Source organism: Strigops habroptila, chromosome 20, assembly GCF_004027225.2.
Source record: "Strigops habroptila isolate Jane chromosome 20, bStrHab1.2.pri, whole genome shotgun sequence".
Taxonomy (NCBI): Eukaryota; Metazoa; Chordata; class Aves; order Psittaciformes; family Psittacidae; genus Strigops; species Strigops habroptila.
In genome coordinates this window covers 1,788,778-1,810,774 of record NC_044296.2, presented here as the reverse complement: position 1 = coordinate 1,810,774, position 21,997 = coordinate 1,788,778, and the positions used below count along the sequence as shown (strand labels likewise).

General features: G+C 67.3%; 1 protein-coding gene across 2 annotated transcripts; it reads right to left on the bottom strand.

Annotated features, from left to right (window-relative positions):
- Positions 1-460: 460 nt before the first annotated feature.
- Positions 461-13,045, bottom strand: MIDN (midnolin). Of its 2 annotated transcripts, none has more exons than XM_030509126.1 (8): positions 12,918-13,045; positions 10,726-10,951; positions 9,660-9,747; positions 9,301-9,363; positions 4,071-4,460; positions 3,445-3,577; positions 3,054-3,347; positions 461-1,727 (listed from the first exon to the last, which is right to left on the bottom strand). In XM_030509126.1, the coding sequence occupies exons 2-8, from the start codon at positions 10,941-10,943 to the stop codon at positions 1,465-1,467; spliced, it is 1,449 nt and encodes a 482-aa protein (XP_030364986.1). In that variant the 5' UTR covers positions 10,944-10,951; positions 12,918-13,045; the 3' UTR covers positions 461-1,464. The 2 variants fall into 2 exon arrangements, with proteins under 2 accessions (XP_030364986.1, XP_030364985.1); XM_030509125.1 differs by lacking the exon at positions 12,918-13,045 and adding an exon at positions 11,084-11,609.
- Positions 13,046-21,997: the final 8,952 nt, after the last annotated feature.

Below are 21,997 nucleotides of genomic sequence, written 5' to 3'. Positions count from 1 at the left end.
CAGATGTGCAGAGCTGAATATGCGCATAGCCATACATGTGCACATGCTACATGGCAGTGTCCAAGACCTGGTCTAGTGTGAGGCACCCCTGCCCATGGCATGGGTGGGAACTAGATGATCTTAAGGTCCTTTCCACCCCAAACCCTTCTCTGCTTCTATGTGTGCATAGCTTGGCACATGTGCACATATATAATGTGCTGAACACGTCTGTGCGTGCATTATGTGTGCACATATGGATGTGCAGAGCTGAATACTTGTATGACCATGCGTGTGCACACGTGTATGTGTGTGCTGAACACACGCATGGCTCTGTGTGAGCGACCCGAGGTCCCAGTGAGGGCGGCGCAGTCACGGTGCATCCAGAACTGCCCAAATTTATTTCAAAAATAAAAAATAAAATATTAAAGACCGAAAGCCTCGCTCTCCCCCCTCCCCCCCCCCAAACACACAAAAAAAAGACTTTTACAGACAAAAAACACATCACGTGGGTTCTCTATTTGCACAGATCTCCTGACGAGGAAAAAAAAAAATAAAAATCAAACTTGGACAAGAAAAAGGATTTCTACGGCCTATGCAAGACTATGTCAGTATTGGCTCAGTCGGGTAAGTAATGTCTATAAATATCAGCCCCGAGCGCTGGGCTTGCTTAGTCCTTACTTTTACATCTGTTTTCTTCTCTTTTTAAGTTAAAAAACCCAAATCCAACCAGCGCAGAGGCCGTGGGACGAGCCCAGCGCCTCGGGAGTTGGTCTCGGCCGCGGAGGGAAGCGCCGCTTCTTCCCCCTCCGAAAACAAAGTGAAAACCCACCCCAAAACAAAGCCCACCCTCGATCCCCCCCCCGGCCCGGCCCTCCCCCCCCCCCCCCGGGCTGCGGCACAGGGCTGGCAGCGCCCAGGCACACGCGTGTGTCCCGTCCCCCCCAGCGGCCCAGGGGGGGCCCAGCCCCGCAGCCGAGCAATGCTACATATAGAAGGGAAGGAAAACAAACGGCCCCCAAACCCGGGGGGGCCCCAGCACCTCCGAGAGAGACTTCATCTCCTCCTGCCTGCACCAGGGGCAGGGGGACACGCTGGGGGGCCGGAGCCCACCCCGCTGCGTCCCTCTTCACAGCAAAGCAGCAGCTTTGATATCCCCCAAGGACCCCCCCCCCGGGTGCCGGGACCCCCTGCTCCCAGCCAGGGAGGATACGGGATGGGGCAGCAGCTCCTGCCTGCACCCCCCCATCTCTCCAACCCCAGCCAAGCCAGGGGGTGAGGCTGCCCTAGACACCCCCCCCCCCGCCAACAATGAAACGCTTCCCTGGCACGGGCAGGGTCGGCCCCGAGGCATCCGGTCGCAGGAGATGGCAAATCTAGAGGAGATCTGGCCCATGACAACAGAAATGACACCACCGCCAGCCGGGGCAGCGTGAGCCCCCCCCCCGGCAGAGTCCGTGGCCCCGGGGCCCCCCCCGGGGTACGGCTCTATGCTACGACAAACTCGGATTTCATGTCTGCCTTGACCTCCGGCTTCCACACCGAGTCCTCGAAGTCCAGGTCCAGGCTGCCCTCGCTGGAGACGCTGCTGTTGCTGTTGGTGCGGCTGGACTTGCGGTTGGGCAGCCAGTGGTAGGGGGCCCGCGCGTCCCGGCGCGCCTTCCTGCGCAGCCGCTTCTGCTGCATCAGCAGCTGCAGCCGCTCCACCTTGCAGCGCGTCGCCCGGTTCTCCGTCTGCCGCAAGCGGTCCCCTGCAACAGCAAAGATGGGGGGGTCATGGGGGAGCTGCCCTGCACCCCCCAACTCAGCATCCTATGGATGCACACACACCCCCCCCCCCCAAAGCAAGGTCCTACCCCAAGCCCATGGGACAGACAGCACCGGGCTGGTCCCCGATGGGGAGAAACCCCTCTGTGTGGTGCTGTGCCAAGGGGGGGCTTTCCCTGGTGCCAGCCCTCCAGCACGGCTCAGCACGGCTCAGCACAGCAGGCGGTGCAGGCCTGGCCCCGCTGTGGAGTGTGGGAGGACGAGCAATTGGAGCTCCAGACGTGGGCTCCAGTGCTGGGGAAAGAGGAAAAAAGGGACCCTGCTCCAGAATAAACTTGGCCGGGAGAACCCCCGAATGCTGTGGATGCTCTGGCATCACCCTCTAGGGCTGTGGGTAGGAACATGTGCCAAGATAGGGGGACAGAGCAGGGCACAGGGGGACAACCCCTCTGTAAAGGCAATTCCACCCCTGAGCAGCCAGGGGAGGGTCCTGGCACAGCAGAGCCACCGGGGCTGGACACTGAGGGGCTGGTGGGAGGTTTGGGGGCATCTCTTCCCCATCCTGGAACCAAGGGGGCCCGAGGGGCTCAGGCCAAGTGGGGTGAGCCCAGCCAGGACTTGTCACACTTGGGGGGAGCAGGTTTCCCCCCATGTTAGTGGGCCGCAGGGTAGGGCTCCGGCCACATCACCAGGAGCCGGCCTGGAGCGACCCCCAAGTTGGGGCCTGGACCCCCCTGGGCCGGGAGAGAAGGAAGAGAAAACCGTGAGAGGAGGACGAGTCCCCCCCACCCCGGCACCAGCGGTTTCACTTCTTTCCTCTAAGCAAATCTGGGGGGTCAGGGCGGGTGCCTCCAGCCTTGGGGCACGCAGGTGTCACCCCACAACGCACTGCAGGACCCCCCAAACCCATCCTCACCCCATGCTGGGGCAGTGGGTTTACAAAGGGGGGTGGTCAAGGGGCCAGAGCCTGGGTGTGCCCCCCCCAAACCCTCCACCATGTGCAGGGACTCTCCCAGTGACTGAGGTGCTGGTGCTGCCCGTAAAGCCCTGCAGGGTCAGGCAGGACCAAACCTTCCCCCTCTGCAGAGACCCTGCAGGCCCCCAGGTCCCCCACCCTGACTGTGCAAGGAGCAGCCAACAGTCAGGGTCAAACATACAAACCCCACAGGGGCTGTTGTGGGGCATGATCCTGTGCAAAGGGGGGGCAGCTCTGACCTGGGGGGCTGCAGGGGCTCCCCAGCCCATCCCAGCCACAAAACCCTATGGACAGCAGCCCCATCCCTCGCGAGGCACGAATCAGCCGGACTCACCGCTGGGCTTGCACATCCGGATCTGGCTTTGGCACTGGACGACGGGGTGCAGGGGTGGGGATGCTGCGGCCGCCGGCAGCGGCTCTGAGGTAGTTTTGGTGGCGAGGTCCGGGGAGGCGGGTGGCGAGGAGGAGGAGGAGGAGAACTGCGTCTGGCAGCGGAGCTGTGTCAGGGACTGGGGCATGCCCTGGTAGTGTCGCGTGGCGCTGAGGAGGTCGTTCAGGATCTGCAGGATGGTGCCGATGTCCCGCCGCGGCCGCCCGCTGCTGTCCTGGCAGTTGGGGTGCAAAGTGCCTGCGGGTGGGAAGGGTGGGTGTGAGACGAGCCCAAGGACCATATTTCCCGCTCCCGGCCCAGACCCACACCCTCAGGTGGGCTCAGCACCACGTACCGGAGAAGGTCCCTGAGAAGACCCCAGGCGCGTGGTTGACGAAGCTCTCGATGACGGCACCGGGTTTGCGGGATCGGGCTGCGGGCGCAGGGCTGCTGCCCGGGGAGCTGCTGCTGCGGGTGCCGCAGTCCACCTGCACGGATGGGAGGCACCGGGTCAGCCTCTGGGATGACACAGCCCACTCCAGCCCTTCTGCCTCCCCCAAATCGGCCAAGTGACCCCTGCAGCAGCCCCAGGCAAGGAGCAGGGTCCAGCAGGCACCACCAGCCCCAATTTTACTGGAGCACAAGGAACTATGGTTGTCCCACCCCTCCATGCACTGGTGTCCCCACACCCCGGGGGTCCTGGCAGTCACCCCCCTGCACCAGCTGTGCTGTGCAAGGGGAAAAGGGAAGCAGGAGAAGAGAACAGTGACAGGCAGCGTCTGAAGATGAGCAGAGGAAGAGCCTGCACCCCACCCTGTCCCTGAGCCCCGCACCAGGACATGGGGGCATTTTGCAACCCCTTGTTCCATGCATGGGGAAACTGAGGCAGGGAAGAACATCACCACAGGGGTGCTGGGCTGCACACAGCTTTGCTCCCCCTACTCCAAAAAGCACCAAGAGCCCACCCCAGGCCCAACTCACCTCTGAGCAGGAGGAGACCACGCTGCTGTTCACCGTCTGCGTGCTGGCCCCGTGCGACCGGAACATCCCGGCGGTGATGGGCGCGGGGTGGGGGGTGTTACAGTACATGGAGGGGGCCGGCGCGGCGGGCGCGGGGCTGGGGGCTGGGCTCTGCTGGCACGATGCGGGCACCACGGGGATGCGGGTGAAGCCAGAGCCGGTGCCACCGTGCAGTGTCCGGCAGTGCGGGCTGGCGGTGGCCCCTGGCTCGCCCCGGCTGGCGATGACGTGCCGGTGCTGGAGCTGCCCGCTGCTCTGCTGAGCTGCCAACTGGAGCTGCACGAACATCATGTGGTCACCCACGCGCAGGGCCAGGGTCAGCGGGGACCGGCCTGACAAGAAGTCATTGACCTGGGGAGAGAAGGACCCTCGTCAGCCCCGGTACACAGTGAGCCCGCTGCAGAGACCCCGCTGGTGCTGAGTGCAGGTCCCACCAGGGCCACACGGCCATAGGGATGGGTCATTAGGGCAGCAGAGGGGTGACTCCCTCCCCACAGCCCTTCCCTGATGCCAGCCTGGCAGACCAGCAAGCCCGGCCATTGTCCCTGCACGACCCCAGCATGGTGCCAGCTCCATCAGCTGATGGTGCCAGGGGGGGATTTTTCTCCCTCCTTCCCTTCCCAGCTTTTATCTCCCAGCACAAAGCACCATGTGCCCTCCCGGTGAGCCCGCTGCAGGCAGGGAGCTCCAGACATGCAGGGACAGGCAGGGGCTGCAGCTGCACCCCCGGGGCCAACACCACTGCCCCGGCCAGCCCAGTACCGGTGCAGGGGGGGGCTGCACCCCCAGCCCAGCAAACAAGCTCTGTGCCGGGATGATGGGGAGGGGGCAGGCGAGGACATGCCGGGTCTGGGCTGTACCCACTGCCATGCCTTAGGGCTATGAGGCAGGAAAGGCAGGGGAGGGCAGCACCCCCCGTTCCTCCCCGAGGCAGGGGGCAGGCCCAGCGCAGCGGCTGCAAGGGCAGGATTTGCCCCTGCCCACCCCGGAGGCCTCGTTACAGGCAGGTGATGGAGCAGCTGCAGCATGGAGACAAAAGCAGGGCCCTGACCCTGCCCAGGTCGCAGCTGCAGAGGGGGGGCCCCAATCCCCAACACCTGCTGCTCCCCCCAGCGCCCCCCCAGCGGGCATAAATCACTCGACATCTGTGCCAGGGAACACGGGAGTCCCCCCCACACTGCACCCCCCCTGTGCTGCTGGCGGGGAGGGGGCTGCACTGCTCACACACAGCTCAAGGGCCCCAGCACACGTACAGGCAGGGCTGTGGGCAGGACACCGGGTCACAGCTAATGGGGATGACGCCACCGCCGCCCCCCCCCCAGCCGCGCTATTCCAGGGCACAGCAGGGACCGGCTTTCCCAGCCTGTCACGTGCGGCGCCGTGCACGGCTCCGGCGCACGTCACCCACCCACAGCCCACCGGCACCCTCGGGTGCAGCAGGATGAGGTGAGGGGGCCCGAGCAGACCCGCCACTCCCCTGACCCCCACCACCCCTTCCCCAGCCAAGGGCCGGCACTGCTGCAGAGCTCGGCCCCCCCACCCCGGTCCCGGCTCCCCCGCGCCCCGCTCCCGCGGAGGCCGGTTCTGAGAAGCCGTGGGAAAAGCAGCTTTAAAAATACCATCAGCAAAGCCCCGAGCGTGTCAGCGGAGGCTGCAGAGGAAGAGGTGGGCGTGAAGGAGACGCTGCAGCTCTGGACACAGAGGTTACGGGGCGAGGGAGCGGGAGAGGACGGCGAGCATGCACATGGGCCATGCATGCGCACACGCGTGTGCGTGCACATAGCACCCGGCCACAGGAAAGCGTCAGCGCAGCCCCCATCCTGCCCCACGATTCACACTCTGCCTCGGTTTCCCTGCCCGCAGCAGCCTGCGGCGGACACACACTCAGCCACGACCGCCCCAGCATCACCTCAAGGCCTCTCAGCATCACCAGTGCACCTGCATGGAGCCCTCACGTTTGGGGAAGGAGCCCAGGCCCCTCCCCATGCCCTGGATGAGCAGGGTAGTTCCCATCCTTCCCCCCACTGAGACCCTGAGCAGGGTCTCCCCCCAGCCCCCCGGGTCCCACCCCACATGCAGGGGAAGGCACCGGCGCAGGAGCACCCAGAGCAGCTCCAACCACGAACCCCAGCACTGGCTGCCCTTAGTCAGTACCGAAGGGTGCCTGGGGGAGCCCCACACACCTCCCGGGGCCCCCTGACGTCAGCCAGCAGCAGGGCCGCCTCCCTGCTCCATCTGACTCACACCTGCCTGCGCCCTGCCTGACCCCTCGCCAGCATCAGGAGGAATCAGAGCACCCCAAGCCCACACCGAGCCCGCGCTGCCCGGCACCTCCCAGCAGCACTAAAAAGAACCCCAAGAGCAGGGTCGCACGGACACCCCCCCCCCAGCCCCCCACCGGCAGGAGCCGGTTTGGTCCCTGCAGCACTCCAGGGCTCCCAGCACCCACCCCACGCCGCTGCCAACCCCCCCCCCGGCAAAACCCAGCCGCTCCAATGCAAACACGTCCCACCCAGCGCCTGCTCGGCCGCCCACAGCTGCCTAGGGAGGACCCCGTCCCTCCCAACCCCCTCTGCCATGGGGACAGCCCTGCAAGAGGCCTTGGGCCCCCCCAGAGCTCCCATGGCCGGGGGTCCCCCAGGACCCTGCCAAGCCCTGGGAGGGGATGTGGCTGCACCGCACCAGGCTCAGGGCCCACAGGGATGGGGCAAGTGCTTCCCTCCCGGCTGCTTCTGAGAAACGCGGATGACTCAGGGAACGCCACATTCCTGCCTCGCTCCAACGCCTGGCCCCGCGTCACCCCCAGCCTCAGACACCCCCGGGCCCCCCCCCAGCCCCTGCCCACAGTGGGGAGGGTGGCACCTAGCAAAAGCAAAGGCAAACTGTCCTGCTCCTGGCAGATGTGGAGGGGGAAGTCAAGCCCAGACAGAGCATGAGGGGGGAGCAGGAAATGCCCCCCCCACGCTCTTGCACTCTCCAGCTGGACACAGCTGCAGCTGACAACTGGGTCTCACCACCCAGACACTCGCGCTGGGGGGGGGCTCCATGCCAAGGAGGGCAGAGGACCAGAGCCCCTCTGCCACAGCCCATGGCTGGGCAGGATGCATGTCGTCCCCCCCATCAGACAGAGGGATTTGGGGAAGGAAGCGCTGAGGCTGCAGGATCCAGCGCCAGCTCCGGCGCTGCGCTGCTGGGGCTCTGGGCACAGCTCCCTGGAAAGCGGGGGCAGCTCCGAGCGTGCCCGGCGGAAGGAAGCGCAAAGAGCCCTTCCAGGAAGACCCCGATCCGCCCGGCCAGGGCGCAGCATCACGGTCACCTCCTGCCTGCCCGGCAGCTGCTTCCCCACAGGCACCTGGGTGGGAAGGGGGGGTGGCAGCGCCCCGGCCCCCTGCCGCCCCCAGAGGAAGCCGGCGCAGCTCCCCCTGTGCTGCCGGAGGATGCAGGAGGATGCATGACGCAGGCAGCGCCGAGCAAAGCATGAATGAGAGGAGTGGTTTCCTGCCCCCCCCCCTCCCGCCCCCCAGGTGCTGGCGGTTCCTCCTGCACAGCTCCAGCTTCCTGAATCACCCGCCCAGGAGGAACCTGCAGTGGGCAGGAGGCGCAGAGCCACTTCCCGCAGCCAGCGCCGCAGCACGCCCGGGCTGCCAGGCCCCCGGCCCAGCCCCGAGGGGAAAACCAGGCGGCACGTCCCCGGTGGGCCCCCAGCATGCAGCCCACACACCTCTCCTCTGCTCTGCTGTGCTTGCCCAGGAGGCTGCCCACCTAACGGGAGCCATGCTGGGCATTACAAGCCCGCACAGATGCAGGGGGGGTACACCCAAAGCCCCTCTGCACCAGGCAGCTCCATGAGCTCCCTGGCCCTGCTGCTCCCCAGGACATTCCACCCCAGTGGGGGGGCTGCAGCTGTTGCAGCCCTGAGGCCAGGATATGCATTGGGACCCCAGGACCAGCCCCCTTCCATAGCTCTGCACCCCAGTGGGGACGGACAGCACCCTCTGAGCAAACCAGGCTCCACAGGGGGAAGACAGAGGCCAGAGCTGGCACAGGACTCTTGGTCCAAGCTCATTCCCTTGGCACACAGCAGGTTAAATTAGCTGCTAAAAGTCAAGGTCACCCCGGGCAGCCAAGGGCACCACGGGCCAGCCAAGGGCTCTAGGAGCAGGGTAGCCCCGGCCCTTGCCATGTGCCCATGGGGGCACAATGATGCCCCCAAACAAGACCCTCTGTCTGGCCCTGGGCGAGCCAGGGCACAGTGCAGGGCTGAGAGCAGGGCTCAGCCCCAGCTCCAAATGCTGGAAAGCAGGTTAAAAAAACCCCCCGTAATTAAACCAAAAAAGCTGCAGCATTGGCCAGAAAGGAAGGAGAGAGTTCAACAGCAGTAAGAGAGAGACTGAAAACAAAGAAGCCAGGGCCTGCGCAGCTGGGGGTAAATTCCACCTTCGCGGCAGGCAGCTGGCGGCTGCGCGCGCACCCAGCCCTGGGAACGCTTCCTCCCCACAGGACCCCCCCCATGACACCTCCGGCAGCCACCAAGGAGCTTCACAGCTCTTCCAAACACAGCCCCCACCCGCGCCCCCTCCTTGGCACCCGGCACCCCAGCACAAGGGCACCGAGCATGCACACGACGAGCTCCAGAACACCCTGGCATGACACGGCCACCCCCCCAAGGACGGCTCCAAGGAGAGGGGAACAGCCCCCTTTAGGCACTGGGAGAAGCCAGACTCCACAGCCCTACAATGCCCTGGTGCAACCCAGTAGCCCCCCCCAGGCCCCCAGCACAGCCCTGCCAGCCCTCTTAAACACTCTCCAGCAGCCATGGGGCAGGCAGCAGCCCTGGCTCTGCAGTGTGGGGGGCTGCAGCCCCGCACCCCGAAGCACGGCCCTGTGCTGCCGACCTGCTGCGTGACCTTGAGTGAGTCACTTCACCTCCCAGCGCCGCTGCCCTCCCCAGCTCCCGGCTTGTTTGGGCTGCCAGCACTGTGGCGTGGGGCCTCCCTGTGCTCGGTGCTGCACAGGATGACGGTGCCCGCCCCGGGCACCACCCTCAGCGCTCCCAACCCCTGCTGAAGATGAAACCTAGAGACCAGGCACCAAACACCAAAGCCTTTTGGGAAGGGAAGAGCAGCAGGGTCGCAGCACTCCCCACACACCCGCCTCTGCCTTCATCATTCCCCGGCATCAAGCCTCTCACCTGAGTTTCAGTTAAGCTTTCCAGGGCTTGCATCACCGACTGTTCTGGCCTGGATGCCTGGGACTGGAAAAAAAAAAGGAGGGGGGGGAATGAACATTACAAATGCAGAGAAGGAGGGGGCGTCTGTGCGGCAGGAGGGGAGGGATGACATGTCACTTCCACTATTTCTACACAAGCCCTGAGAAAGCTGTGAAATATTAAACCTGCTGCATGCCCAGCCCAGCGCTGCCTCCCGGGCGAGGGCCGGGGCAGCGGAGCCGCAGGGCTGCCAGCACATCCTCGCCCAGGGCTTTAATAATAGATGGGGACGAGTGGGAGGAAAGGAGGGAGGGAGGGAGCAGCAGGAAAAGGCTGCTTACCATCAAGCCGGCCTCCACGGTGGGCACCAGCGTCAGCTTGCTTCCTTCCACGACCCCCAGATCCTGCAGTTTTCCAGAACTGAGTCGGCTGTAGGGAAGAGGAGATGCCAAAAGCGGGGTCAGTGTGGCCTCAGCGAGCCCCAGCTACGCGCACCGGCATGGGGGGACAGGAGGGGGGACACAAGCTGCAGGCCTGGCTGCTCCCAGGGGACTGAGCCCCCTCCAGCATCCCCACCCCAAGGCAAGAGGAGAACCCAGCACCCCCCTGCCTTGTCCCCATCTGCCCCTTGCACCCCGGGGGGGTGCAGCACAGGTGCTGGGGTACCCCTGCTCTATGCACTGTGCTGTAGCAAGGGGGCAAGAGAGCTGGTGAGAAACTGGAAGGACCCGTGCAGCTTCGTGGCACAGGAAACCTGCCCACGGGGGGGTTGAAGCCTGGGGTGAGGGACTCGCGTCCCCCCCAGACCCATAGGTGCTGGCAGATAGATGTGGTGTCCCCAGGCCCCCCCTTCCATCCCCGGTCCGGGTGAGACTCTGCAAGTTACTCGAGGCCAGGGGCAAGCACAGCACGGGGCCACCCGCCCCCTGCTCGAGCTTTGCTCCCGTCGGGGGGGCCGCGCAGCCCCCTTGGACCGGGCCTCCGGCAGACAAAGGACACCTCCCCCCCCCCACCCACCCTGCCCGCGCTTTGGCTTGGGGGGAGCCGGGCGCCGCCACCGAAGTTGAGCCCAGAACAAAGGGCCGGGCCCCCGCGGGGCACGACCGGGACCCACCGCCCACCACGGAGCCCCGGCAAGGGCCGGGCGAGGGGGCGGCGGCCGCGCTCCGGTCCCCGGCCCGACCCGGCGCCACCTCCCTCCGCCCCGGCCCCCGGCCCGCCCCCGCCCGCGGCCCCCCGGGCCGCTCCCCCCCCGACCCGCGGAGGAATGGGGCCAGGCAAGGGGAAGGGGGGCGGGAGCCTTTGTGCGGTGCCGAGCCCGGTGCGAGGGGCCGCCCCCGCGCCCAGCCCCGCTGCGGGGGGATGGGACCCCAGCGGCCCCCCCAGCCGAGCCGTGCCGTGCCGTACCTCTCTTTGTGCAGCAGAGCCAGCCGCTCCTTGGGCACCTTGAGCCGCTGGGACAGGCGCCTCTTCAGCCCCTCCACTGTCTCCTCGGCGGGCACGGAGAGCTCATAGCGGGTCCCGGTGGTGGTGTTGATGTAGAGGTTCATGGGGGGCTCGTTCGGGACCACCTCGCAGGCGGGGGCCCCGCGGCTGCAGCTCCTGGCGCCGGGCTGCGGGTCCATCCGCCGACCTGCGGTGGAGGGGGGAGCGGCGGTCGGTCGGTGCCGGGGGGCGGCGGAAGCGCGGGGAGGAGGGGGATGTGGGGGGGGCGGACAAAGGAGGGAGCGGGGCCCGCTCCACCGCACGCCCCGGCGGTACCCACGGGAACTCCGGCTGCGCTTTGAGTCCTCCGAGGATAGAGCGGGAGGGGGTGTGGGGGCCGGGGCGCTCCCCGGAGCGGGCTGGCAGCGGCCGGACCCTCCGCGGCGCCGGAAAACAATAAAAAATGTTTAAAAATTTAAAAAAAAAATTTAAAAAAAAAAAAAATCTTTTAAAAAGCCCCCCCGGTTCCTCCCGCTCCGGCGGGGCCGCGGCGCTGCCTGCGGGGGGGGTGGTGGTGGCGGTGTTGCGGTGGAAGCGGCGCTGCCTGCCCTTGCCCGCTGCCTCCTTTCTTTCTGCTCGCCGCTCGCCGTGTGCGGGGTTTCAGGGGGCGGGGTGCGGGCCCGAGGCCGCGGCGAGGGGCGGGGAGGACGCTGCGCTCCCCCCGCGCTCAGGGCCGGACCCGCCGAACCGGCCGCCGCCGCCGCGCTCAGCCGTGGGAGCCGACGGGGGGGGGGAAGTTACAATGTAGCAACGTCCCGCGGGCGGGGCCTCGCCCTCATTCACTCCGGCTCCTCCGGCGGCCGCAAGCCAATGGGAGAGAGCCGAGAGCACAGACATCCGCGGAGGTAGCCAATGGGAAGCGGGTGAATCCTCCCCACGTGGCCCGGTGGGAGGGGCGGCCCGGCCGGATTCCTCCCGCCCACGCGGGCGCGCGGCTCCGCCCCCTCCACCGCCCCCCCTCCTCCCCTCTTCCCCCCCCCACCGCGCGCCCTCGCGCCGCGCCTGGAGCCATTCATAATCCCGGCGCACAACAAAGGGCCCCGCGGCCGCGGCGGGACCGGCACCGGCAGCGCCGGGCTCCGCAGCGGGGCCCGCCCTGGCCCGGGAGCCGCCGCGGCCGCGGCCGCGAGAAGCGGAAGGGCTCGGGGTGCGAGGCCCCGCGTCGGGGTGAACGCGGGACACGGGCAGGCGGGGGCCGTTCGCCGCCTCCGCACCGGAGGAGGCCGCGGCGGGAGGCGACTGCCCGCGGGGCCGGGAGGGAGCCGGACACCCCCCCCCCCCGCCCCGGGAGCCGAGTGACGCGGGGACACCGAGGCGGAAAGGGCGGGGGAGGGGGACACGCACAGTCACCCGCGGCCGGTCACACCCGCCCGGTCACCCTCCCGGTGACGCCGTTACAGCTACAGCGAACCGCCCCAACGCGGGGCTGAGCCCCCACGCCCCCCCCCCAAAATCCTGCATCAAGGACCCAGCGGCCCCGGTCCGGGGGCTGGACCCGGCACCCGCAGCCCCGGGGCCGGCGCCTCGCCTGGGGGGGTCGGGGGGGGGCTATGAGTCAGCAAAGCGCGGGCGCCCTCTGCCGGCTCCGCCGCGCCTCCTGCGTCCGGGGGGGCCGCGGGAGGGGGGGTTCGGGGAGCCCTGGCCGAGACGCCGGGGAGCCCGGCCACGGTGCGCCCGGGGCCGCTGCCCACCGGCCGGTACGGAGCGAGCCTACGCGGGCAGCCACCCCGGCACACCGGGGGTGAGGGGCCGCTTCCCGGGACCCGGTGGGGGCTCAGTGGGGCGCCCCAGTGCCGCGCTCAAGGCCCCCAGCAGCCGGAGCGAGGGTCCCCGGCCCCGGTGCCATGGGAACGGGAAAGTCCAGAGAGACCGGGGCTACGGAGGGTCCCGGCGGGTGGGAAGTGCCCCGGCACCCGAGCGAGCGGGTTCCGCCGTGTGTCCCCGCGGGAGCCGCCGGGCTCGGGGAAGCGGGGCCAGCCCGCCTGCCCTGGGGAAAGTGAGTGAGCGCAGCCCGCTCCGCGGACGGCCCCCGGGCCGCCGACCCCCCCACATAACCCCCCGCTCTGTCCGGGGCCCCCCGAGGGCCCATCCCCGCCGCAGCCAGCCCCACTCACCGAGCCCGGAGCGCTGCCCCGCCGTTCCCCGGACCGCAGCTTCCTCCGGCGGCAGGAGGGAGAACGAGACCCCAGATACTTCCCGGGGATCGCGGCGCAAAGCAGTGTCCTCTCCCGAGCGCAGCCCTGACTCGGAGCCGTCGGGGAGGTGCCCCAAGTTTTATCCCGCACCGCCCGGGGTGGAGCCTGGTGGGGGCAGGGACCGGCCCTGGCCCCGGCTCCGGCCCTGGCCCCGGCTCCGGCGGGACCCGCAGGTGACGCGGCCGCACCTGCTCCCGCGGGGGTCCCGGTCCCTGCCCTGAGGGTCCCAACCCCTGCCCCGGGTCCTGCTCCCGGGATCCCGGCTCGGTGTGCCCTGATCCGGCTTCAGCCCTCGGGGGGGGTCTCAGCCTCTACTGGGGTCCCCGTCACCGGGGTCAAAGTCAGCCCATACACAGAGATCCGATGGGCTGAGCTCTCCTGGAGAGCTGAGCTCCAAAGCAGCTCCCGGTGGAGACTCTCTGATGTCTAATAGCGAGGTTGGCCCATCCCTCCCCTAGGGATTCCCTTTGCCCAACCACCTACTTCACACCCAGGACAAGGACTCAGCCCCACCGGATTTTTTGGAGCAGAGGCAGAGTGGGCTGGGGCGTGATGTCCCGGTGCCCTGGAGTGGAAGCCACAAACCGGTTACCTCCCACCCCGGGACAGGGTCTGCGGGGCCAGCGGCTGCCCCAGCCTGCACAGGAAGGATGCTGGTGCCGGGGAGATGCTGGTGACCTCCGGCTGACTCCGCCGGGTCTCTCCCTCTTAGACAATGCCCTGGCACATCGAGACACAAAGCAGCTGGAGGGGGGATCTGGCAGCCAGTCTGCTGCGAGGAGGGGGCTGCACATCCCCGACCCACGAGGCAGCAGCGAGGGGGCCCTGGAGGGAGCCGGGGGGGGGTCCTCTCTGCAGCCCCGATATGTGGCCCCTGTTTTCCTCCTGAATGGCATCCCCTGGGGTCGGTGCAGATCGCGGTGGAGCCGCGCCGGGGGGGGGGGGATTGGGAGCGAGGCCCCTCCATGTGCCAGGAGCCGAGCAGGGAAGGGAGGGAGCTTTTGTGGTGCAGCCCGCGGCCCCCTCTGGGCTCTCAAGGGGGAGATGAGCTCAGGCGGCTCCAGCTCCAGCTCCTGCCATTGTTGTCCCCGGGAGAGGGGCCAGGGCAGGGACGCGCCATTGTTCTCCCCGGGAGCTGTGAGCCCTGGGCCTGTGAAGCCACCGCTCCAGGGGCCACGTCCCAGCTTGTGTGTCCCGGGAGGAGCGGGGGCAGCCGGGCCCTGGCCATGGTTCAGTTGTGCACCAGAAGTGACAAGGTGTCACCCCAGAGCCACCTCCTCAGGGAGCAGGGCCCGGCCGGTAGCCCCCTGCTTGCAGCCCTGCAGCCTGGGTCGTGTGGGGAGGGACAAGGGGATGTCACGGCCATGGGGAAGCTGCTCTGGCACTGGCCGTGCCTCAAGGGCATCTCCCCACGTCCTCGCAACCACGAGGAGCCCTGTTCCTGGTCACCACCCTCCCGCACGGCTCCATCTCCTTCCTGTGAGGAAGCTCATCTCCTCCGGCAATCCCATGACTCCAAGAGCTGGTGCTTTAGGAAGCATGTGCAGATTTCAGTATGGTTGAAAGTATCCGGAGCCTCCAGAGACACAAGCTGGGAGATCCCAGGATTCCCAGCAGCCCAGATTTTGTGTGTTTAGTTTATTGTGTTGCCCTGGGAATAAATCACTAAAGATTACAGACAGACTTGGGCATAATTGCTGTGCAGCATCCAAGGCTCTGCCATCTCCAGAGGGAGCGTTCTCCAAACCCCGCATGGCTCAGCAGCTTGGGGAGAGCCGATCCAACGAGCAAATATCCCCCGAAATCCCGCTGCAGGCCACAGCAGCTCCCACAATCCCTGTGGATCAGCCCCACAGTGGCTCACATGCACCAGGTGGGCAGCATGGGTGTAGGATGGGCTCACCGAGGGTCCCACAGGGACACTTCCCATGGGGCCTGCCCAGTGGGCACATCCTGGTGCAAGGGCAGGCTCGGGGCAGGACCTTGGTGCCAGCTCCATCGCCCCACTTGGTGCTGCTCCATCCCGCCGGCCCCAGCTTCAGCTGGGAGCTCTGAATCTTTTGGGGGCTGGTTCTTGGAAGTGCTGTCCCTCGAAGGAAGGGAATTCCCAGCCCTCCTTCTGTGGGGAAATCCCCCACCGGCCCCGGCAGCAGCTTTGCTCTTTTCTCTCTTTTTGGGTTTTTTTTTTTCTCCCTTTCCCTTTTGGACTGAATTCCTGGCTGCTTTCACAGCTTTGGCAAACGGGGATTTTATCACAAGTCTCTGCATTCCCCTCACAGGCGCGGGGTCATGGGATTAAGGGCAGAGCTGACGCCAGAGAGGAGGGAACAGGGCGTTTTCTCGCTCCTGCGGCTGCAGAAGATGCAGGGCTGCAGCCTTGAGGGACCCAGGTGGGATGGGGACCCTTTTCCTTCAGGACTTCGCCAGGTCCCCATCCTGTTCCCGCAGGGAGCAGCGCTGGTGCAGGGGCCGGTGCCGGTGGGCACGGCGCGGGAGCTGCCAGCAGTGAGTGGGAGCGTTCCCACGGGCGCGGGGCCAGCGGCAGGGCTCGCATGGGGCACACCCGGCAGGAGGGTGCAGCCGAACCGCTTCGCCTCCTCCTGCTGTGGCCCGTGGGGCACACTGAGGTGGGGGACGCACAGGGCAGGGGGTCCTCGCACCCCGTTGCCTGTCCCCAGCCCATGACAAGCTCAGCCTTAGTCATGGTGGCGAGCGGTGACTCATGTGGTCCCGGTGCGCTCAGGTGAGCCATCGCTGCGGTGAGTAAGGAACAGGCACTCCCCACCCTCCTGGCACGAACCCCCATGGCTGGAGCCCCCCATCCCGCTGGGCTCAGCGCTGCCTCTTGGTGGGTGCGGGTGTCCTTGGGCAGGATGGCGGTGCCGGTGCTGGTGACGCTGGCGCGGCTGTAAACACCCAGGCGTGTCCTTAGAAACACACAACTGGCTCCGTGTGTTTCCCGGCTCTCTGGGATGTGTCCTCGTGGCCCTTGGCAGCGTGTCCAGGCGTCGCAGCCTGGGGACACTCCGGCTGTCGGCCCAATGCAGCTGGAGCCAGTGACCCAGCCTGGCATTGCCTGTTCTGGCTCTGGGGCACCCCCCTGGGGCTCTGCCCATCACCCTGGCCTCAGGCCTGACAAGCCACAGAGGTGAAGTCACCCCTGAGTGTCGGGCACCCCGGGCAGCCCTGTGGGCAGGTGGGACCCTGGCACAGTGCAGGGCTAAACGGCTCCTGATGGACCCTGGGATAAGCCAGATCCCAGCCCAATGCACAGCGCTGGGGCAGGGGGAGTCACTGCGAAGGATCCCACTCGCATCCTGGCCCTGGCACTGGGAAGGATGGCGAATCCCTCCAGATATAGCAGCACCGCGGGCCCAGGTGTGGGGCCATACTTGGCTGTGCCAGCCCACAGTGAGGCCAGGACTATTCTGGGCTCCCTGAGCTCATGGTCCCCTTCGGGATGCTGAGCTCTCCGTGCCCATTGACGCAGGGTGAGCAGCTCCCTCCCCATGGCTCTGCTGCCTCCCTGCCATTCCCTGACGCTGCCTGCCTGGGCCAGGCAGGAGCAGGGATCCAACTCTCCCCCCTCTCTGCCCGGAGCAGCACACGGGCAGGTTGGCCCCAGCCTTGCTCAGCATCCCTGCGCCGGCTCTGGCATCTCCCCTGCCCAGGCTTGAGCCCAGAGCCGTGCTGGAATGGGTGGGGGGAATCCCAGACCCTGGCACCACCACATCCAGCTCTGCCACTACCCTTTAGCCCGTGTCCCCCCTGAGCCCCGTCCTGTGCCCCAGCCCGTGCCCCAGCCCATGCAGGAGCCCAGCACCGGCCCCGCTGGTGTGGCAATCGCAGCAATCGCGGGTCAGGAGAGGTCTTGGTGGTTGCATCAGCACCGTTGGGGCACTCCCAGCTCATGGCCACTGATGGGACTCTCCCATGGGCATGGGCCAGGGGCTGAGACCCACCAGCGGGGCAGGACCTGGCTCCTGCTCCTGGGAGCCCCGGAAACCAGCCCTGACCCCCTGCACCACTCCACCCCTGCCAGGGAAAGCCCCCTCTGGCTGGATCCAGCCCTGGCCTCAGCTCAGCTCCTCGTGGTTGTTTCTCAGACGGTGCAGCATTTCTTGGTTTGCTTTAACTCACCAGCTCCAGGAGTCAGAGGACAGCTCAGCCTCTTGCTGTTGTTGTTGTTATTATTATTATTATTATTGTTGTTATAAATGCTTAAGCAAGTTGCCAGCCCTGGGGAGGGGAAGGACCCAGGATTTCAGTAGCCTGCTTGGGTATATGCTGAACCTTGCTCATGGAATGACCCAGGCTCATAAATCCGCGAGCAGTAAACCACACCCCATCCCATCGATCCCACCCCATCGATCCCACCCCATCCCATTCATCCCACCCCATCCCTCAGCTCCTGCCACTGGGGCAGTTTCTGGTCCAGCCTGGGCGAGAATGGAGCTGAGGCTGCATCACCTCATCCAGCCTCTGCCGCCATACTGGGACTGATCCCCTCAGCTCCCCTCACCCCAAAGCTGCTCCTGCCCTCACCTCACCCCAGCCAGGCCTCGGGTGCAGGAGGGCTGCCCCTCTGGTATCACCCAGGCTTAAGGAGCACTGACACCATGGGCAGGGTGTCTGCAGCGCCACCAACACCAGGACCCCATCACACCAGTGGGGGTCCCACAGCCCGGCCCCCCCACCCCGGGACTACGCACCCCACAATCCATCGAGGCCACCCCAGGGTGGGCAGGGCCAGCCCATCCCGCAGTGCATTGTGGGGGGTGTAGTTCAGCTGCCCCACATTGAGGTGTGCAGTTGGGGTGCAGCATCCTCAGCACCCAACACTCAACCCTGCCCCATGGCCGGGCAGCGCTCAATGCCCCTGCCCGGGGGGTCCCGTGGAGCACGGCTGCCTGATGGGGGGCACCGAGCCCACCGTTGGGTGTCCAACCCCACAGCCCCAGGGCCAGATCCTGCCTGTGCAAAGGGCAGAGGCAGAGCTGGGGCCATGTGGGATGGATCCTGCGGAGCCCAAACCTGTGCCAAGGTCTGGGGGTGATGCTGGCCCCAGGGCCTGGTGTGGGGCAGCCGGTGTGGGGGGCATGGGACGGCGTGTCTGTGCACTGACACACACACGGGTGCACACTCAGTGCAGCGGCATTCCCACCCCGTGCCTGCCACTGCTCCACTTGGAGCCGTGTCAGGAATGTGGGAACCTCACCCGGGTGGGGGGCACGGTGCCAGCCCAGGGCCGCAGGCACCCCTCTGCCTGGCCTCCCATCACCAGCCTGTGGGGCTCGGGTCTGCTGCCAGGGGCTGGTGGGGCGGCTGCAGCCCCACGGCACGGTGCAGGGCACTGGTGCAGACATGGGTGCACGGGCACATTCACTGGGGCTGGCACCCACTGAAGCCAGGGAGGAGGAAGAGGAGTCCTGCGGGGGGGTTGTGCCACAGGGAACCCCAACCCAGGGCAGGCTGGGGCCGGGGGAAGGCGCTTCCTCCTGGCGTCATCCCCACACACGCGTGTGCAACCCCTCCAGTGGCACCGCCTCGACTGCACATGCAGTCGTGCACATGCACACGTGTGCTCAAGCTGCTCACAGACACCGCCACATGCACTCCCATGTGTGTGCACACTCACACCCGCACACACACTGCCCCCCGGCCAGGCCGGACGCTGGCTCATGCCGTGCACACACATCCCGTCCCGGGCACGCTCACCCGCTCCCTTCCCGGCCGGGCCCTGCTGCCTTGGCCACGGTTCCTGTTTACGGTGGTGGTGCCCCGGCAGCATCACTGATGTGGGACACTGGTGCTGCTGCCTCGCCCTGAGCCTGACCCGGGGTCCCGGTGCAGCACGGGGCTGGTTCCGGGCTGGTGGCTGAGCGGGGTCACCCCACGGATGTGGGGCCACGGCCTATTCTGGGAATGGGGGCAGGAAATCCTGGTAGAGAGGAGAGCTGAACCCCGCGTGCCACTGGCTCTGCCATGGATGTGCATGGAGGTGTGGGTGCCCCTGACCTGTGGCCACACCAGGATGTCCCAGCACCTTGGGCAGGGCTGGCTCTTACCTCGCTGACCACTCCAGGATGCCGGAGCAGCCCCTTCCCCAGCAGGGGCTGGAGGGAGATGCCGTGCCCAAGGTTGGGGTGAGTCAGTGTGGGGCGAAGAGCAGATGGAGGAATCCAGCCCTGGGCCAGACCCACTGCGCCACATTCCCCAGCGCCGAGACACGCTGCAGGGAGCCAGGCTCGGCTCATCCCAGTGCTCTACCCATGGGGAAACTGAGGCACCGTCCAGGGAAGTGACTCATTCTGCACTGTGGCCTTCTAAATGCCCTGCTCTGATTAGATAATGGGCAGAAGGATCAGAGAGAGCTGAACAACACCTCATTAAACCTTTGTCTCCCCATCGCACCTTCAGCTCCCAACGGAGACCTTGGCCACACTGGGCTGGCGCTGGCCCTGCCCTGACACATGCGGGCGGGAGCATGCCAAGCACCCACATGCTGCTGAAGACAGGAGCCACCCCGGCTTCTCCAGCCCCTTGTCCCAGTGATGCTGAGAGCATCCCGGGATGCAGCCCTGTGCCATGGGGCTCCGGCACCCGCTGGGCTGAGCGGCAGGAACCGGAGCTCCCCGGTTGCACTGGCTGCGGTGATGAGAGGCACAGGCAGCGCTGGGGCTCTCCTGCCCTTCTCCTATCTCCCCCCTCCCTCGCAGGCAGCCAGAACTCGGCCCTGGGGGGGTTGCTGTGGCGAGGTTCACACCAAGGCTGTGATAAGCCACCAGACAAGGCCGGCGTCTCAGGGCAGCCAGCACCAAGCGGCTTCAAGGCTGCTGTCCCGCTCCAGTGCTGGGGTCAGGAGGAGCAAGGGCTGTGCCGGCAGCTGAGACTGGCTGAGACCAGAGCTCCCGGGTGGAAAATTCCCTCCCGGGGGGGCAGATCCCACTCTTCTGGTGGCTGCGGTCCCAGCCTTACAGCCGCTCACCAGCAACATCACTGCTCCAATGGGAACCGAGGGGCTTGGGAGATGCTGGTGCTCAGTGGGGGGGTGCCTGGCTGAACAACAGCCAAACAAAAGAGCAACTCGCCTCATGGTGGATGGGGGTCTGTGAGGTGCACGACCGGGCACCCCTTGAGGGTGCAACGCACGCTTGTGCACACTTGGTGCTCACACATCAGAGGGGACCCCGATTGCTTTCCCCACACCTCACCAGGACCCCTTGGGGTGCCCCGGCTGGGACGGAGGTGTGGGGGGGCTGCAACCAGGGCCCATCTGCCGAGACAGGATGTGGGGCCGGATGGAGGACACAATGTGGGGAAGCAACGAGGGGCGAGCGGGGCCAGGGAGATCCCGCAGCCGCGGGTCACAGCCCCCGGCTCCCCCGGGGCACTGCAGGGAGGGCGGCAGCTCCGGTTCCTCCCGGCCCCACCGGGCGCTCCCCGGCGCCCTGCACCTGCCTGGCCCGGGGGGGCCCTGCCTGCAGCGGCCTGTCCGCGGGCAGCCGGGACGCGATGGAGCTGGTTGTGCCGGGCGCCGGGGTCCGCTCAGCCCACACGGGTGCGGCCGCGCCGGCTGCAGGCAGCGAAGCTCCGCGCCCGGCCGGCCCCGTCTTGCTGGGTGGCAGCAGCTCCCTCCCTCGCTCCGCACCCCGCGGCGGCCCGGCACACCCCGGCATCACGCCCCACAGCAGCTGCCGGCGCTGCCCGGGCAGGGAGGGGGCCGCAGGGCCACGGCAGAGCCGGCACGGCCAGGTGGGGACGGGGATGGTGGGAAGCCATCATCACCATCATCATCACCATCGCCTACCCTCTGCATGGCCCCCGCCCTGTGTGGGACCCCACAGGGGCACGTGGCGGCCCCAGCACATGGGGGGAGCAGATGGGGTCGGGCTCAGCAGCTGCTCGGGATGTACCCTGCGGGGCCGCGGCGCACAATGACCCCATTGAGGTCCGGCGGGGCGGCCCCAAGGTGGTGGTGGAAGTGACTCCAGTGTCACGCCAGGCCTCAATCCCTGCTATTTATACCAATAAGGGGCGGCCGGTCAGCACACAAGCAGCCTTGTGGGGATGGGGGGATGAAAGTGCTGCCCTCTCCTCCTCCCCGCCGCATGCCGGGGCATCTCGGAGGGCAGCCGGCCCCGGCCCCCCCGGCTTCCCCTCCCCACCCCGGGCCCCAGCCTGGCGCCGGCCCTGCCAGGAAGAGCCCCACCGCCGGGGCCAGCTGCAGCCGTTTCCTCCCGGCCGGCCCCACCACGAACCGGGGAGCCCCCGGCTGCGTCGGGGCAAAAAGGGAACCGAGCAGCCGGTGGAGCCCCGGGGCTCGCGGGGGCTCACAGCGGGACGCCGGGTGCTGGGTGCCGGGTTCCAGCCAGGAACTCCTTGGGACCTCCCAGCTTTAACCAAGGGCGAAGTCCCGGCACATCAAAGGCAGGCGGGGGCAGCGGGACCGGGTCAGGAGCCTTTGGTCCCCGCCAGCGCCCAGCTCTGCTGCCGCACGGTGCTCCCACCGCGCCGTGCCAGGGTCCGGTGCGGCACACCTGGGTGCGGGGCTGTGCCCCCCGGGGTGGCACCCGGCCCATCGCTGTTGGCAACCGCCGCCGGCTCCGGGTGTATTTTCTGCACCAGGGCGGCCGTGGGAACCTGGACGGGAGCCACCTCATTCCGCTCTGGGCTCCATGGGCGCCTTTGTAGCCGGTGTGGAGCTCGGCTGGCAGCGCCTCCTCCCGGCCTCCCCCTGCCCTGCGCGGGTTGTGGCCCTGGGAGGGGGCTTCGCTCAGGCCCCCACCACGGTGCCCTGTGTCCCCCTCCATGTGCCCCGCGGCTTCTGGGCCGGCTCAGCGAAGCCAAGCATGAGCGGTCACTGGGGCACCCGCAGCCCCCGGGACCCAGGGGCAATGAGCTGCCCCACTGCCCCTGCAGCTCCCGGGAGGGGTCACCCACAGCGGTGGCATCCCGGAGCAGCCCAGGGCAGGGTCTGCAGTTCCCATGTTCCCATC